The sequence below is a fragment of the Dama dama genome, chromosome 20 (genome assembly GCF_033118175.1).
Source record: "Dama dama isolate Ldn47 chromosome 20, ASM3311817v1, whole genome shotgun sequence".
NCBI lineage: Eukaryota > Metazoa > Chordata > Mammalia > Artiodactyla > Cervidae > Dama > Dama dama.
Genome location: NC_083700.1, coordinates 49161270 through 49180383, shown reverse-complemented (window position 1 = coordinate 49180383; position 19114 = coordinate 49161270). Strand labels below are relative to the sequence as shown.

General features: G+C 44.0%; 1 protein-coding gene and 1 long non-coding RNA gene across 2 annotated transcripts in view; one reads left to right on the top strand and one right to left on the bottom strand.

The window, feature by feature from the left end:
* The window catches only part of ABCA4 (ATP binding cassette subfamily A member 4), a 137109-nt gene that overhangs the window by 89932 nt on the left and 28063 nt on the right, over positions 1 to 19114 (bottom strand). The window contains exons 7-11 of the mRNA XM_061121341.1: positions 8654 to 8743; positions 6161 to 6401; positions 4989 to 5128; positions 4251 to 4367; positions 3181 to 3378 (exon numbers count right to left, since the gene is read on the bottom strand). Of these exons, the coding sequence (XP_060977324.1) occupies positions 3181 to 3378; positions 4251 to 4367; positions 4989 to 5128; positions 6161 to 6401; positions 8654 to 8743 (786 nt within the window). The remainder of the gene's footprint in view (positions 1 to 3180; positions 3379 to 4250; positions 4368 to 4988; positions 5129 to 6160; positions 6402 to 8653; positions 8744 to 19114) is intronic.
* On the top strand, positions 1784 to 18372 carry LOC133041025 (uncharacterized). Its single transcript, XR_009689101.1, has 3 exons — positions 1784 to 1875; positions 16800 to 16897; positions 17614 to 18372. It is a non-coding gene; the product is annotated as an uncharacterized LOC133041025 (long non-coding RNA).

The window sequence follows — 19114 nt, the reverse complement described above, 5'->3', positions numbered from 1 at the left end:
ACCCCTGTTAGGAACCCCTGGGGCAGGCCACTAACTGGTGGCTATCCTAGTCTTTGTTTAGGAACACTTGGCTGGGCTAATGGGATTGCAAGTCCCTGGGGACATGCTGGTGGCTGATGTTAGATGAGATTACAGTTTTGTAATCCCTGGAGGAGCAGCAGGAGGGGCTCAGTAGCTGGGCCTGATTTCACTAATTCCACTCGCCTCCTCCCAAGCAGTAGTTTCTTTACTAAAAAGTTAATATTAAGTGCTTACTAATTGCCAGGCACTGTCTTAAGTGTTTTGCAAGAATTAACCCAGTTAATTCTCATAACAAGCCTATTAGATAAGTATCAATATATCCATTTCACAGATGCAGAAACTAAGGCACAATTAGCAGGGATATGAAACCAGGTGGTCTGGTTCTAGAAACTAAATTCTTAACCATCTAATATATATTAAGTATCTATTTGGTACCTGGTAATATATTAAGCACAAGATATGTGGAAAGACTGATCTTTCAAGAAAACAAGCCCTTTACATCACTATGCAAATATCAAGTCAAACAAAAGATAAGAGGTATTCTGATAGGACCTCACAAAAAACACTGTGAGACCCACTGAACTCTGTTCAGCAAGAATAAACAAATACAGTGCCTCTGTCCATAACCCATCCCAAAATCCTGCCTATATTATAACCACAGTGGCGGATGGGGATGGGCATGGCCAGGAATGGGGGCTTGGCTGGCAGAGGCATTGCAAGAAGACAATAGCCACTGAGTAACTGGATGAGGGGACTCCGAGATCCCACCAATCTAATAGGTCTGTGAAAATACAGATTACTAGGCCTCTTCCCTGGTAATTCTGAGTCATTCGATCTGGGTTTGTGTCCAGAAATCTGTTTTGTAGAAAGCACCTATGGTCACTGTTGCCTTCAGACAAGTGGGAATCACTCTGAATGACCTGAACTCTGGTTGTGTTGCTGCCATGCCTGGCCCCTTCTGAAAGGCCACCAAGGAAGCCTGTGCTGACATGTGCACCGTTCTGGGGAGGAAGTGGCACACACACTGGGAGAATTCTGGTGGCTCCAAGAGCAGCAGGGAGTCTTTAAGAACGCTGTGGTGACAGATGAAGGTGGGCTTTTTTCTCACTAGTCAGTTATCCTTAGGACCACAGAGTACAGGGGAGACAGGCTTGCTCTTGGGGGCCACTGGTTTAATTTCCTCTCCTATTTCCTTGAGCATCTTCTCTGTGTTAATGTGCTATATGACAGGAGGCCCATTGGTGGGTGCAATAAGCTCCCAGACAGAGATGTTCCCTGGGAGTCTGAGGCTGAGATGAACATAACTAGGATATGTTCCCTGACTCTGATAACTCCAGTCTGCTGCTCAGCCGGAGATGGACATGTTAATAGCTGACATGAATCTAACTGGAACAAGATCTAAGAGAGATGCAGAGAGAGGGCCAGGGAAGCACAGAGGAGTGAATGACTAACCCTACGTTGCAGCAGAAGTTACATTTGAGAGCTAAGTCTCAAAAAATGAATGAACAGTCGCTCAGTCGAAGAGGAAGGGAAAGCCCTTTTGGACTTCTCTGCCTTGGGGAAAGACCTTCCCCCACTTTACAGTAACCCTGCTCATCAGTCCATGAGACTCAGATGAAGCTAACGCTGCCTCCCTTACCCCGTGGTGGTACACAGTCCCCTAAGGGGCTGGTGATAGGTAGAGTGGCCAGGCCAATACTGTCCAGGAGGATTGTGTATGCTGTGGGAAAGCCACTCCCTCTTTCTGCAGAGATTTTGGAATAAGGATGACTGCTGAGGGCTGCAAGCAGCTGACTCACTACCCAGTGGAGAGGATCTGGCTGAGATCAGAGTTGGGCCAAGGCAAACAGCAAGGTAAGAGGGAAGGACACAGTGTCCTAGGTCCCCTGAATTTCCAGGTTATGTCAACCAATAAATTTTCTTTATTTAGGTAAAAAAAACCTGCAAAAAATTGGCAGAGAAACAGCCATTTGCAAAGAGTGACACCATGAGAAGCCAGAGTGCACTTCAGGGTGGTGGCAGGGCCATTGGGGCAGAACTGAGGATGTGTGAACGAGCAGAGGTTGGGAAGGCGGGCTGAGGCAGGTTTGGAAGAGACTTGTGTTCCTGGTGGGTGGGTCATTAAGACTGTAAGTGTGAGAGTGATATCAGTAGATGTGAGTTTGGAATGTAACTCTGGTGTCATCATGGAGAAGAACCTGAACCAACAGAGAATGGACCCTGGAGTCCAGGGAGGGAGGATTTAGAAAGGACTGGTAGAGAGATGAGGAGGCCTCTGGGGTTCAGAGAGCCTAGAAAGTAAGAGGAGGAGCTGAGAAATACTAAGAGATGAGAAGACAAAGCTCAGTGACTGGGCATGACAGAGGCAGTGGAGGAGTCTGGGCAGCAGCTCCAAATTCAGGCACACCAGATCTACCTCCTGTCTGCTCCACCTAATAGCTAATGGGGATCTTACCTAAACTCTTTAAGCCTCAGCTTTTACATCTGTAAAGTGGGAATGATGACAGCCAACACTTGATGGAGCTATCGGAGGATTGAAGGGACTAAGGTACATAAAAGCACTTAGCACAGAGTTTGGCACAAAGTTACACAATTAATGAGGAGTGTTGTGTGGAGGGTAATTTAAAGGTGACCCTAAAACCTCTAATTTAAGAATCTGGAAAAATGCAGAGGACTTGATCAGGGTAGGAAATGCTGAAGGAGGATGCATTTTACAGGGAGGGTGAATGCAAATTTATTTTGGGACATGTTGAGTCTGATATGCCTGTAGAACCTGGGGGTAGGAGTGTCTAACAAGCAGGGGGACCTCATAACTTGAAGTTTGGTGGACACTAGCAGTGGACAGCCACTAAGGCAATGCAGACAAGAGATGGCTAAGGACAGACATGACACCATGTGGGCTACAAGGGAGAAGGAACAGCCAAGAGGGAGTTAGGGAGCTGTTAGGAGGCCCGAGATGTGAAGAGGGAACTGTTTTAATTGTGGATAAGCTGATAGAGAACGGGATTCATCTCTGTTTGGGGACTGTGGGAACCTTTCAGTGAGGAAAATGAGATTTGAAACCCAAGACCACTTGACTTGCTAAGGAATCTCTGGCTCCATGTACAGGGCTGTCCTGAAGGGGTCCTGGGTGGCCCTCAGGTGACTTGCTACCCTTACCTCCAGATATTGATTAGCCAGGCGTAGGGCACGATCGGTGATGTTAAATATATCCCTCCAGTTGAAGTTGTCCACATCGTCAGCCTGGCCCTCTCGAGGCCCCTTATAGAGGAAGCTCAGAACAGCTTCAGCAGTGATGCCTTCCTCACCAAGCTGCCTATTCCAAAAAGCTTTTACTGTTGGGTTCTCCAGAGTGTCCTTGGGAAGAAGCAAAACAGTTACAGCATTTAGAATTCCACAGGATCTCTGGTCTTGTTTTTAGGCCATTGCCAATTTTTAACAAATAGGATAGACTCCAAGGTTCCCTAAAAATCTAGTGGGTTTTCCTCTATCATAAAGCATATCTAGCTATATCCCATTTCTCCCCAATACATAGGTCTCTATAATAAAGGAGGGATGTGAGAATGGGGGAGAGGGGCAGGGACATGGTATACTGGAAGCTTTCTTTTTCTTAAGGATTTTCTTTGGTTTCTTTTAAATTATCTCTGCTATGCAGGACTCTTATCTCCTGGTTTTGCAAAACTGAAAATGTGACCAGAGAGACACATTTGACTATCTTTGCAGTTATAGAACTGGCCCCTTGTGGAGATGCCCCTTTGAATCAGACGCCCTCATGTATACACATAACAGTGAAGAACCTCAGGAGGTCACTCGTCTTATGATGGTTCTTGTATTTCCCCAGTTTCAGAAACCTGTGCTGTGCTTAGTCACTCAGTGGTTTCCAACTCTTTGTGACCCCATGGACTGTAGCCCGCCAGGCTCCTCTGTCCATCTGATTCTCCAAGCAAGAATACTGGAGTGGGTTGCCATGCCCTCCTCCAGGGGATCATCCCAACCTAGGGATAGAACCCAGGTCTCCTGCATTGCAGGCAGATTCTTTACCATCTGAGCCACTAGCAAAGTCCTAGGTCCCATGCAAAGTCAGTGATTCCACTTGAGGACAGCTTCAAAAACTGGTGCCTGTTATATTTTGACCTAATTCCAGGGAAAGTTATGGGAAGAGGAAACAAATGGAACTTTCCTGGCCTTTCTCCTCCCCTCCCCCTCCCGACCTCTAATGCCATCCGTACTCTGATCATGGTCATCTGTGTGCTCTTGTCAAAGAAGTACCAGATCTGGGGCCCTACTTCTTCCCAGACTTTGACCAACTTCTGGACACGCTCCAGCTCTTCAAACGTCGAATTAGCCTAAAATCAGACAGAGACAGCAAAAGAATGGAGAGAGAAAAAGTAAGAGAGAATCTTTGGTTGTACCTTTCCTGTCACTAATCTTCAATGTTTAGGAAAGGGTTTTCAAGGAAGTGTCTTTATTTTCTCAGTCAACTGATATTTCCCAGAACAATCGGCTATTTCCCAGCCTCCAGGATTGACAGAATCTCATTTCTCAGTGTCTCAGAGGTTCCTTAATATTGATGATGTTATTGTCTCAGAATCTCATTAAAGCTAGATTTGGACTCCCGGTGAGCAAATGCTCTCCCTCCCTTCCTGCCTATCTTTGTCTATTCCCGGTAGCCAGGCTTCAGAGCACTGTGAACCTCTCTCTGAGGGATAGAATTTAGGCAATGAGGAAGAAAATGTCATTGCAGGCTCCATAGAGAAGGGAGGGTCCAGGCAGGGGCACCGGTGCAAAGCCTTCCAATGGGAGGAACCAAGTGTCCACAGAGCATAAAACACAAGGCTCACCCCCAGGAGGGCACAGTAAAACACACACACTCATTCACACACACGCGCGCGCATGTACATACACTCTCATTCTACTGGACAGCCAGGGGCAGAAGGCAGAGGGGACAAGGTCAGCTGGGACCTTACATTCTTCAGTATCCTGCGTGTTGCAGGGGAATCTGGAGTGAAGAGGATTTTCCCCATCAGCAAAGGCTTTGCTGCCCTCCAGGCTATTTTGGTGACAGGGTTTGACTCCAGGCTCTGGATCAATGCGTTACAAAAGGTCGCTGTCAGGAGAGAAGGGATGGATTTTATAGAAACTCCCTGTTGCTTAGCTAAACATAGTCATTAGTGTGTTCAAATCACATGTTTCATTTAACTATATGCTGGAGGATTTGACAAATAACCTAAATTAATAGGCTGCACTCCACCAATAACAAGCTCATCATTAGTAAGTAACAAAATGCCACAGTGCATCTCAATAAAGGCCTCATCAGAGAAACAAAGGATGGGGCTTGCCCTGGGTTTCGTTTTTTTTTTATTTTTTTTTCCTGCTTTAGAAGAAGGTTGAGAAGCCTGCTTGCGATTATTAAAAGGAACAGAGGACATTCTCAGATGAAAGGGACCGAGAGGCCAAACGAGGCCTTCACTTGAAATCTCAGCTTTAGTTTCAATAATTTCCCTTCAATTAGCTGCTTAACTTCTTTGTTATGTGTGGCTATCTTGGGGCCCAACTGCTTTGGGTGCGTGCCTCACTGCCTCTTCAATTTTTAACTAGTGGGTTACTAGATTGCATTTCGTCCATATCCCACCCTCCTTTACCCCACAGGAGCCAAAAAAAATAGTGAAAGGTGGGAAAGATAACTTGCAAGCAACTTGCCATTTGGAACACAATTCAATACTATTCACACAGATTTTCACTGCATTGTGTTTGTAAAAACATCCCACAGCCATGTTTATTTGCCAGAGCCCTTCTGACCCCAGCTCTGCTTGCAACTCTGGGTTGCCTCCTCATTTATCTTTCTCTTCCTCTAGAACTTAACCCTAGTTCAATCAGATCAGTAGGAAATGTCCCCTCTGTTCCCTTTCCAAGCGGGTCTCAGTTCTTTCCTTGACTCACTTCCAGATTTCTTTCTGAGCACTGTCCCTCTTCCTACTTGAGGAAATGGACTCTGTGCAAGGAGAAGCCTCTTTGCCCAAAGCTGATCAACAAGACCCATGGTAAGTCAACACCAGGATTAATTTCACCTGCAAGTGTTACCCTATCGGCTTAACCCAACATTAGAAGCCAATTTATATGCAGGACTTGGAAAACTTACTTGTTCTTTCGTCATAAGAATAGATAGGATCTTTCCTTGCGGAGTCGATCCCCAGAAAGGCCTTATAGTTATTGTCTTCGTACCAGTTGAAGGAGAACACCCGAGATCCTCCTCCCTCTGGGTAGCCACACAAGAGGTCAGACAGGATGCCCATCAGCTGCGTGAAGGTCTCTGGGCCTCCAGTCTGCACGAGTGGCCTGGTCACCCATAGCAAGTCTTGAACACTTGGCCGGTGGATGAACTGTGGCAAGGCAAAGGCTTCAGGTTATTCTAAGGCAGTCAGAGTCACAACCCACTGTGAAGCCAAAGCTCCAAAGTTTGGGGAGATCTCAGCATATGTGTTTGATTTCCATATTTAAAAGAAAACAGATATTCTTGGCGATCTTTAATCCAGGTGTGAAATAAAAGCTACTGCCATCCACTCAGGCCCTAGGAGGAAACTAGGATGAGCCTTAAAGAAAATAAAAGAGTTCACTTCCAAAAGCATTTTAATATTACTTCTCTTTTCCAGTCTGTTTAGTGTGAATTCCCTGGGAATGTATCCTTAGCAAAATGTAGAGATATTTCTTTGTAAGTCAGTTCTTTGGTTCTGTTATTCTCACCAAGATGGAGCTACTGGAAAAAATTGGGAAATGGAGGAGGAGGAGGAGTCTTAGAGAGGCGAAGTCAGGGCAAATTTGGTCTTTGGCCAAATAGTTTAGAAATTAGTTTCTTATATTTGGAAAGTTATCTTCTTATTAGCTTAGCTTTACCAAATGTGGACCGTTCCATTTCCCTGAAATGTGTGGCTTGTGGTTTCTTTCAGTCTGTGTGTGTGTGTGTATTTTAAGATCTAAGCAAATATAGAACAAATGAACTCTCCACTCCTGGAAAAACTCTTTACATTCTGCACCAAACTAAGAAGAGGCTGGTGGTCCTCTCTCCATATGGGTACTGGTGGCACTCACTGGCCTCATTTTTTGAAGGTGAATCTATAATGCTGAGAACTAAGTTAAGGGCTGCCAGAGTTGCCAAGATATCAGTTTCCATACTACCATTTGACTTTAAAGGAAAATACAAAATAAAAACCATGCTGCTTTTATTCCCCAAACACACTTGGTTACCTGTTTTCAAAGGCATAGGGAGATCTTAAAAAACCACTCAATCAGGTGAGACTGAAAAGCATTCTCCTACTGCAATAAGTGATGTTTACCTGTCATCTCCTCTCTGTCCACATGCCAACACTTGCCCTCTGAAACTGTTGAGCGCCGTGGAGAATCCACATAGCGAGTCATGCCTATAGTCACAGTCTCGGCTTCAATAATAAAGATGGAATCGCAAATTGCTTTAACAGCAGTAAGCCTTATGACAGTCTTGTAAGAGGTTATTACCATTATTATGTTGCTCATTTAATCAAAGCGCTCAGAGATGAAGAGGCCGTTCCAGGGTCAAATGGTCTAGTATCAGTTAATATAAACAGGGCCATCTGCTTCAGTGCAGTTCACGAATGCTAGACTTGTTATCTAGTCAGGCAAGAAACTTTCTGGAACTCCCACATGGAATTAAGAGTGTTGAATTGCTTTGGATATTCAAAAAAATATTCTCTATCAACTTCAACCCTATTATACTGATATACATTTTTAAAATGCTTATGAGGAGAAGAATGTTAAATAGAGACTCCCACCCCAGCAGGTGGCCATCAGTACAATGGAGCCTTTTCTAACTTGCCCTGCACAGCACTCTGCCCAGGTGAGCTTAGTTTTATGAGGACAGATTCTAACCATGCAATTTTCAAGGTTGGCAAAGCCCAAGTCAGCTGAGAATACTGGAGGGAAAAAAAGTTTGGGGAAAAATATGTTTCCCCTTTGCTTCTCTTTCATAATATTCACTACACTTGAAGCTAATTGTTTATTTCACAGCTCTCCTCCCTGTTGGACTATACATTTCACAAGGCAGTGACCATATATCTGTCTCTTCATCATTGTGACCCCAGCACCTCTCATCTGTTGAGTGGAAAATCACTTATATATGGGCAAAAGCTTGTGTATTTGGTTAAAATGTGCACATCTTTTATAAAACAACACCAAAAAGTCACTCTCTGTGTGATGAAATGAGTAAAGTAAAAAGACACTTAGATTCTGTAAGTATATGCTATTACTATTAATGGTATAGATTTATGTGGATTTTAAGGGCATAAGGGAATATTGGCTCATGTCAGAAAGAGTGAAAAGACTTGAATTCAGTTGTCAGTCCCCTGATAATCCATTACACCAGACAAACTGTTGTTTCCTTCTAGGTGTGAAATTAGACAAATGGTTCCTTTCTGTCTGCCTCCAACTCAGGAGCATGGGTAATTAAGGATATGAACAGGTGTTTCTAAATTGCTAGATGGAAAAATCAAATGTATTTCTCCTTGAACGGGTCTGAGGTACAATTAAATTATTTGATATATTAAGTGTGATAAAACAGTGGAAAGATATAGTGGAATTATATTACTATCATCAAGTCACTTACTTCTTGAATTCTTGGTGACATATCAGATAATATTCTTCCCCAGGATCTCAGATTGATACCTTGAGAACTGGTGTCTAGGAGTCTGGGAAACTGTAATTGATAGGAAAAAATATTTTAAAAACATATATATATGTGTAGTTCTACATATGCACATTGGTGCTATCTGATCTCCGGTATGCTGGAAAAACATTTCCTACCTTCTTTCTGATCACAGGACCTCTTCTGCAAGATTGCTTTCAAAAACAAGTTTTGTCTAATTGAGAAAATCAAAGGTTCTTATTCTCAACCCTGCTGAACTAGTCAATCACAAATAGTTTCATGGTGACATTAAATGCACCAAAGTGATTCTGATTGCTGGTTTAGTGACACCAAACAAGACTCCTGGAGGAAGGAAAACAGCACAGCTGCTGGGGTGGAAAGGAAGGCCGCGTGCGGAGGGTGCCCATCTGTTCACCTCGGGCTTTGTGGACTCTCGCAGGCTTCCTTGTCATTGTTGTCCCTTTACGTCCTTTCCAGACAGGTTGTGTTTCTTCCTCTGTTCAGCACCAACCTCTTATGGACGAGTTGGCCAACTCCAGCACCTTTCTTTTCAAAGCTGCTGCTTGCAGCCATGAATAGAGAGAGGAGTTCCCTCTCAGAGTCTCTGTCTGATGCTAGCGTTCTGGTGATCCCAGGCCTGTGCAGCAACACAGAGCTGTTTGCGTGTTTTCCACCGCGGTGGGGAATGTGGAAGTTCATGAGTTTTCTGGCTATGAGTCCCAGAGCCTGATGTGAACACCTTGTTTCCCAGAAATCGAGTTCAAGTCCTGAATGAATGACTTCATTCTTCATAGTTTCAAAATGACTGAATCACCAGTTCTCTATTTTTTAGGACGGAATTCTAACTTTTGAGATGGTGATTCAGACTCAAGTGTGCCCCTTGAGTAGGCCTGGAGGGGATCTGCATTTTAACAAGCTCAACATATAATTCTCATTCATATATTTGTGGACCACAAGCCACAAGCCTTGCCTTCTCATTTGTCAGTACCGCTCTCCTAAATGCTGGGGGTACTGATCCAGCTGCAGCAAAGCAGAGAAGCAGGTGGAGTTAGGCTTTGAGCAGCCTGGCCTATTTCTAGCTGTGGTCCTGCTCCCCCTCTCTCCTGGCTGTAGGTCCAGGAGTCCTCATATTTCTAACTCTGAACTGAAGAATAAGTGTATGTACACTTATGGAGCACTAGCATTTCATGCTTACTTTATAACTGCAGTATGAAGGACCTCCTTATGCATGAGAGCTACAAAGCAGCAGGAGGAGAATTTTCTAGACTAAGGAGCAGTAAAGCCACCATTGAAACTATAACCTTGAGAAAAGTCTCTTCTCCATAACCTTAACACTGATCCCAGACTTTGGTCTTGCCATAACTACTTTGCAAACTCCTTGAAAATAGCTTCAGTGTTGGGCAAAGTACTTTAATTCCTGTTTTCCCATAAGAGGGTGGGGCTGAGAAGAGTAGGTAGGAAGGGAGGAAGCCAGCAGGTAAAAACGTATGCCAATGGTAAGATGTCACTCAGTCCTGCTGACTCGCCTTCCAAACTACCTCCAATAAGAACTATTACAGATGAAAGGGGATATTAGACATAACCAATTACAATGCTATTGTGAATCTTATTTTGATTTTGATCTGAACAAAGCACCTGTAACAAGCAAAGGGAAAGTTAACATAATAGGGTATTAGGTATTATTGAGGAATTAATTTTGTTGGGAGTGATCATAGAACTGTGGTTTTGTTAAAACAACTAAGTTTTTATGTTAGAGATACATAGGGAAATATGTAAGGGTGAAATGTTGTGTGTGACTTGCTTTAAAAGACTTCAGGGAAAAAAGGAACAGATAAAACAAGAACAGCCAAATGTTGATAATAGTTGAAGCTGGGTGACAGGCACATGGGAGTTTATGATATTATTTTCTCTTTTATAGTTATTTCTATAATAAAATTCTAAAAATAAAAAGGTTTTGTGTGCATAAATCAATGAGCATTGCATCAATACTCTCTGCTCTTTGTTCTTTCCTCACTAAGCTGTTTTGCTCAAGTTCTCCTTGCTTCTTTCTCAGAACACCTTATCAGAACAACCTTCTTGCGGCCTCTTGACCCTAATCTCCTTCCTTCAAATGCACCCGCCACACTATAGCCTGAGTTACCTAACATGCCAATACAATCATGTTACTTCTCCCGCACAAAGATCCTCGTGGGTCCATACTGTCTCCAGGAGAGGTCAGTACCCATGCTGGACACACATGACTTCTCGTGAGCTGGTGCGTGGCTCCCTCTCAAGCCTTCTTTCTTACTTTTCCTTCAGTGTCCAGACTTCATTCTACAGTCCCTGAGGTGCTGGTCCCTTTCTCATGCTTCCTGGCTTGTGCATATTGTCCACCTCCTTTCTCTGCTTGGTAAAGTTTTCCTCATTCTTCAAGTCTGATTCCTAAGACCACTATCTATATGAAAGACAGTGTTCTCATGGTAGATTTAGATGATGCTTCTTTTTATAGGCTTCTTCACTCACCCTTGCTCTGTTACGTTCTTTTAAGGTGCCCCGTTTATTTCCTTCCTTGCACTCTTCACCACAGGTAATCATTCTACTGATCACATGTTATCTCTCTTATTATACTCTAAGCTCCATGTAGACAGGAAGTATGTCTGTGTGTTGGCCACATAGTAGACATTCAGGCACATATCAAATATGATGAATGAATGCTCATAGCAACAAGCAGGTGGCTGTTTCTATGCCTGATACTTCATGAAATGGTACACTTACTAGGGGCAGTGCATAGGTAGATAGGAAGATAGATGGATAGATAGGAAGAGATTTATTATAAGGAATTGGCTCATGAAATTATGGAGGCTGGCCAATCACAAAATCTTCAGCATGAGTTGGTAGGCTAAGTGTGTATTAGTTGCTCAGTCACATCCAACTCTTTGCCACCCCATGGATTGTAGCTTGTTAGACTCCTCTGTCCATGGAATTCTCTAGGCAAGACTACTGGAGTGGTTAGCCATTCCCTTCTCCAGGGGATCTTCCCAACACAGGGACTGAACCTGGGTCTTCTCCACTGCAGGTAGATTCTTTACCATCTGAGCCACCAGGGAAGCCCAAGCAGGCTGGAGACCCACAAAGAGTTGATGTTTCAGTTCGAGTTCAAAGGCAGAAAAAGCATCAATGTCCCATTTCAAAGCCAGTAAGGCAGGAAGAATTCTCTCTTACTTGGGGGAAGGTCTTCCCTGCTCCACCCTTTATTCCCACATTTCTTAGAAGAACAATTCACATTCAGTGATTCATTTCCTCACCAGCACTTCCCAGTCTCCTACCTTCATCATCCTACCAAGATGCTTTCACTAGAATCCCCAGTTTTAGAGTCTAAGGGATGCTTTCAGTTCTGGTCTTTTCAGTCCTCTCTGCTCTTGACAATTTGGTCATGTTCTTTTCCTCCATGACACTCATCTTGCCTGGTTTCCTCTGTTCCCTCTCTGCCAGTCCCACAAGCTCTTCTGCTTCCACCTTCTGCATATGTGCTGAGGTTCCTGAGGAACTCCACACCCTCGCTCTTCTTACTCCACACACTCTCTCTGGGCTTTTTCATTCCCTTTATCATTTAATCTGCTACATTTTTGTTGATGACGTCTAAATCTGCATCTCCAACTTTCAACTGTTTGTTGGATATTTGCTCAAATCAAATTTGTCCTAAACTGATCTCATTATCTTCTCCCAAACCAGCTTCTGTTCTGGGATGCCCTTCCTCAGTTGGTGGCACTGCCTCCCACCCATCACCAGAGCTGGAAGCCTGGGAGTCATGGGTGATTGTTCCCCATTCCATTCTCAAAATCCCAGCCTGAAGATCTAAAGCTGGTGCTGGGTCTGAGTGTGGGCCAGGATGAGCCATCAAAATGCAGAGACGGGAGCAAAGAGAAATAGGGAAGACAGCCTTAGAAAGAAGCTGGAATCAAGGGATGGAGACTAAAGAAGCTGTGCAGAGGAAAACAAGCAGGGTGCTAGATGATGGGAGGCACCTAAGAGAGACAAGAAGCCCAGAGGCACAGAGGATAAGCAACTGTCACATTCATGCATCCAGAGAGACCAGACAGCAGTCAGTCAGTTACAGCTCCTATCACTTTTAAGTACTCTCTCTTCTCTGTGAGTTTGCTGTGTGTTTCCCTCACTTAACTGTGGACTAGATACTATCTATGCCTGTGCTTTGCCTCAGTGGACCGCTTCTTTCCATCCTCTCTCCTTCATCTCCACAGGCTCTAGGCACACTCTGATCTTAAAACTCGATCCTGCCTCAAATTCACATATTTAAAGCATCTGTGTCTCTGCTATAGCTGTATTGATACAGACAGATACACATTTTTTAAGGCTCTTAATCTTACTTTTGAAATTTGACCTTGACTAACTCATTTAATGAATGATCTGGTACAATGTCTAAGCAATCATTGCAAATACTCACTAATCTTTGTAAAGGGGAAGACTCTGAACTATAAACCAGTTTTTTAAATTTAGAATTTCATGAATATTAAACTTAACCATAAAGTTGAATATTACCTTTCTTAAGGATTCAATTTAATGTTTACTAACTTTAATTCTAAAGCTTTTTCTTTGTATTTTGAAGCCATAATTTTCATTTTTAGTAAAAGGTGAAAGATTTATGTGATCTGAAGAGAAACCAGAGTATGATTAATTTTTTACTTTTAGATCTCAAACGTTTTTGTAGGCCTCTGCAAACCCTGTTGCCCTTAGTTGCTAGGTTATCATTTTAGGGCCTAATAAAACAACCTACCCACTCCATCTCACCCCATCCTCACCCTACTGGCCAGAGTCAGCACATGTAAAACCACCTCGCCTTCTCCAGAAAGCTTTCTTCCCCTCCACCATCATGCTCTTCTTGCCCTCCTTCCCCATGAGTTAATGTGCCCCCTCTAGTTGCTCCTAAATCCTCTGTCCATTTATCACTTTTACACTGGTTCACTATTTTTTTTTTTTAAGTCATCTCTCTTTCTGTTGTTGGTTTAGTTGCTAAGTCATGTCTGACTCTCTTGTGACCCTGTGGACTGTAGCCCATCAGGCTCCTCTGTCCATGGGATTTCTCAAGCAAGAATACTGGAGCGGGTTGGAGATCCAGAGGATCTTCCTGACCCACAGATTGAACCTGTGTCTCCTACATTGTCAGGTGGATTCTTTATTGCTGAGCCACCTGGGAAGCCCCTCTGTCTTTCTACTATACTGTAAATTCATTAAGCATAGGAATACACTTTATTTTTTTTTTAATATCTTCAGAGTATGGTACATAGTAAATGTGCAGTAAATGTGTACTGTATTACTTAATGAGAAAATAAACACAATCTAGTGGATAAGAGACAGAATCCATTGTGATTTTAGCTTCCATGAGAGATGTTTTTACAAGATACAATGGTGACTTACAGAAAAGGTGTGGTTGGCTCTGCCTAGGGATGGGGGGAGGTAGCACTTGGTTACTCTTTGAAAGAAGACAAGGTGATGATCATGAGAATGAGGGCAGTGTTTACGGACAGAACAGGAGGGCCAAGAATTCCAGGTGGAGGAGGAATGTAAGGAGAGGTGGCAAGAGAGACTCGAGGGCCAGCCAGTAAGAATAAGACCAGAAATTTGGGGAAGGGGGACAGGAGGAACAACTGCTGGAGGTACGTTTTTGTGTTTGGTTAACATTTTCCTTTTCAGTCTTGTCTGTTATATAGAGTGAAATAAATCAGAAAGAGAAAAACAAATATTTTATATTAGTGCATATATATGTGGAATCTAAGAAAATGGTACACTATTTTCTGGGCAGGAATAGAGATACAGATGTATAGAACAGATGTGTGGACATGGTGGTGTGGTGTGGTGTGGATAAACTGAGAGATTGGGACTGACATGTATACACGGCCATGTGTAAAATAGCTAGCTAGTGGGAACTTGCCATATAGCACAGGGAATTCAGCTCGCTGCTCTGTGATGACCTACATGGGTATAGGGTGGGAGGGAGGCTCAGGAGAGAGGGGATATATGTGTGAATATAGCTGATTCATGTTGTTGCACAGCAGAAACTAACAATATTATAAAGCAACTACATCCCATTAAAAATAATTTAATAATATTCACTATGCTAATATAAATATTTACTGAGTTCCAGTTGTGTCCCTGGTACCACAGCTGCAATGCCTTTCCTAGCTCTTCCCAGTGGAGATGGTAAATAATGAGGATCTTGTACTTGAACCTCCGTTTTACATATCACCTACATCTCAGTGCTCCCCCATCCCGTCTCCCCAGGGAACACTTCATATGTGTCTGGTCACGAATTGTCTGATTGATGTTGCCATGAATTATAAAATAACTTTCCCAGGCTCCCTTCCCCAGTATCTATTCAAATTTGCATGGATTGTTCCTGCCAAAAGAACCGGAAGGGACTGTAAATTTATTTGAATGGAAATGTGAAAACATTTCTGGAAAAAAAGGTCACAAACCAAAATGGCAAGTATCATCATCTCTCTCTCTCTCTCACACACACATACACACGCACACCACTGTTTCCTGTGCCAAATAAGTTCTCTTAATTTCCCAAACAAGTAACCCTTCTATGTCATGACTGTCCTCAGCACTCAAGTTGAATTCAACCCAAGTTCAAGACCTGATTAGATCTCATAAGGAAGATTGGATATACAAATAGGGCTATAGAAAAGTACATCTCTATCATCTTCCATCAGCTATGGGAGGTCTGAGGGGTTCCTGGGCCTTGGTCCAGAACTTGAAAAATGGATACAAGGTCCTACCCAGTAGCCAAGAAAATTCTGGTTACATGAGGTCTCTGGGTTCTCAAGGAACGAGGTACATGCCTGTCCTTTGGGACTGTGTAATATTTTTTCTTGAGGCAGAATAAAGCATATTCCCTACTAAAAAAGTCTCATTTGAGCGATTCTTGCTGACAGTTTGGATCCAATGGGTTAATCAAACAGATGCCACGCTGTCAGCACAAAAAATGCATGTTTTATGAGTTGAAATTTTTGTTTTACCTTCTCTGATTCAAAGAAGGGCATCTGGAAAACAGTATTGATTTCTAAGTTGAGGATCTAACACAGGGGTGAAGAGGTAGCTTTGGATTAAAAGTGTCCTTACAAGGATAACGTGGCCTCTGGGAACTGGTGGAGGGCTCTGGAGTAAGGGATAAGCTGCTGTCTTTAAAGCACCCAGACAGAGGTGAAAAGCAGACGAAACGGTAGACAGACAGTGAGGGGCCCGCTGTGTTTAATTGTGGGCCGCTACAGGAAATCCAGATTTATCCGGGAGGGAAGTTGTTGCTAGGCAACTGGAGGAATGTAGATTTGAAGCATGTTTGTTGCAACCTGACAGTTGTGAAGCATCAGATGAAAAGAGAGGAAACCAGCTTCAGTGGTGAGGGGGCAACCAGGAGGGGACACCCTGAGTACCAGGAAATGCGTCATGAGTAGAGAATTCAGACTAAATCACTCAGAGCAGTGGGGAAATGCCAAACCGTCTCTACCGGGAGAGGTCACAGAGACAAGCTGTCTCCCAGAACTGGGGAGGGGGGGCAGAGGGTCTGAATGAGAGGGTGGGCTCTTGAACAGACAAGTAATGGGACTCTGGCTCGACAGAAACTGGGCCGTTTTCTTTCCGCGGTGACTTCAGTTTTGTTTTCAGTATTTGTGACTGATGAAAGCAAAACTGAGTTTGGAATCTAGGGGCAGCCAAAAGACCACCCCTTGAAATAGTCCTCTTCCTAGTCTGAGGGTCTGGGGGTCTGGGGAGGAAGAATGTCCCCCCTAAGTGTTTGAGGAGGACACTTCTGGGAGTGGAGCAATGAGGCAGGCCCCCACAAAGCAGCTACATTCTTATTTTTGTAAGAGCAAAAATGCTTTTTGTTTCAAAGTGCTTTTCTACCTCTAGTGTAAATTTCACCACTGAATCCTATGAGATCCATGGAATAGGTTTTGCTGTCTCAATTTGACACACGGGGAGGCTGAGTTCCTTTCAAATGACAGCAGGGAAGAGGCCAGGGCAGAGCCAGGACCAGGCAGCGGGCTGCCGGCCTTTTGGACCCCTCTCTCTCTCTCTCTCTCTCTCTCTTTCTCTCTCTCTCTCTCAGATCCTGTGCTCAGGGGAGAAGCTGATTACTTCATACAGAGAATTAAGGAAGAATTTGTGGCTGTATTTCAAATCTTTTGGAAAGGATATACATTAATGGTAAGTAGGAAAGAAATTTTAATGCAAAAGCTGTTAACTTGGGGGTCTGACTTCAGAGGCTTCAAGCGCCCCCACCTGCTGTGTCTGTGTGAACTTACATTTCTGTAGGAAAAAGACTTAGAGCTGTTGTCACGTTCTCAAAGGCAGTCCTAATCTACAAAAAGATTAAGAACTACTGTTCTGGAGAGATAAGAAAAGTCAGAGGCCGAACTCCTTCTTTAAACCAGTTTACCTTGGAGAAAACCGGATGCCTAACACGTTGGTGCTCTATCTACAGCTACTGAATAAAGGCCAGAACCCCAGGACGCTTTATCCTAAGAGCAGTCTTTGCAGGGGACTGTTTGTGTCCTAAGTGACTTTAGTTTTGACCTCTCAGTCTTTTTTTTCCTTTTTAAATTCATAAAACTACAACTCATCCAGTAAGAAAATAAGCCCTGGCCTACTGGTGCCTGGAGCCTAAAAGAAACCATTGCAGGCCAATGCCAATCAAGCCCATAAGCCTAATATACATTTAACATACATTAATGTCCCTCTCTCTTCCATTTCATTTCTTTTTTATTAAAATCAGTTTGCCAAAATTTTGAATTATAATAGACACATAATTTTGTAGCTGTAGAAAGAATACTAATGCTGTAAATCAGCTGTATTTGCTGTGGTTAACTAATTTTCAAAAAACTAAAAAGTCTATTTTCTAACTTGATTTTCTATTCGCTCAGCCTGCTGCACTTCCCTCCACATTGCTGACACCAAGCACCACTCCTTTCTTCTCTTTCTCCCCAAACACCCCGCAAAAATGGGAGAATGTTGACAGCCCAAGGATTCAAAGATGGGAGGAGAGAGATCATGAAGTAAAGTCACTAATGGGAGAAACCATCGCAAAATCCTGGAGACATGGGGCTTTTCCAGAGAATTTTGAGGCGGCAACGTCACCCGAAAACTGAAACGCATAGTTGAAATTTAACAAACTGCAACGAATGATCCAAGAGAGCAGAAACCATGGCCAGCTCACACTGAGCAGGGGCAGTCCACCCACACTTATTCCCAGTGATTCAGGAATTTAGGGAGCAGAGCCAAGAACAAAGCAGGACATTGAAAAGAGCATGTAGCAAGCATCCCCAAGATTGGCCTTTCTCCTGTGGAACTCAGCGTTCAGCCACCCCATAGTCACAAAGACACAGGGAAAATGAAGTCATAAAAGTAAGAAATGTGACAGAGTAGTAGTTGAGAGAAAGGAAAGAAAGCTGAATCATGTCACACTGGAAGCGACTGCAAAGGGGAAAACCGCGGGCCAAAATGCCGGGGAGGCCAATTTCCTCTGTCAATGTCCATTGACAAGGGGGAAGGGAGGGAAACGCAGATTTCCCAGCAGCGTGGCAGGTCTTGGCACCCGCCTCGGTTCCCCTGCCGAACTTCCACAAATAAACATGCGGAGCCGGAGCTGAGGGGACAGATTTGCTTCTCAGCAAGATTTCAAAGCTGTGCACCAGGAGTCAGGGAGAAAACAGGAAGGATCGAAGAGGGAGGAGGGGGAGGGACACACACGCCTTGGGCCAGATCAGATGGGAAACGGCCCAACCCCTCACCCGAAACTGACACGCCGTTTTTTATGAGGTGCAAGATGTTTCAGGTAGCGTTGGCAGGCTCAGTACCTCGGCCCAGGTCTGAGCTGCTGGGTTTCAATCTGGGGGCGTTAGGTCTGAAAAGGCCACAGGTGAAGGCAAGCTCTTTCAAACCATCTCAACCCAGGTGAAAGCAAGAAGGGCTAATTCTTCTTGGAGTAAATACAGCCAGCTGGCTGCTGTTTTTTCCCCAGTCTGCCTAGGTTACTGGGGGGGGGGAGAGAGAGAGAGAGAGAGAGAAGAGTGTGTGTGTGTGTGTGTACACGAGCATACATCTGGGGATGGGTGGGGTGGAGGAAGGCGTGGGTACTGCACTTGGATTATTTGAGGATGACAACACTCACTTCTGATCTCCAAGGGGCTGAGGAAAAACACAGCTGGCCCCAGTTGGTGCTGAGTCCCCAGCCCCCCACTCCTAGTTCTCTTGGCTCTACGGCTAGTTTGGAGGTTAAACTTCCACCCACACGCCCAGGTCCTGACACAACAGGGGTAGGTGTCATGCAGTGGGTTAGTGAGTTGGCCCCTCTCTCTCTGTTAGTGAGCACCAATTTGGCACTTACTGAAAGCTTATTTATACACTGACATACATGCGCGTGAA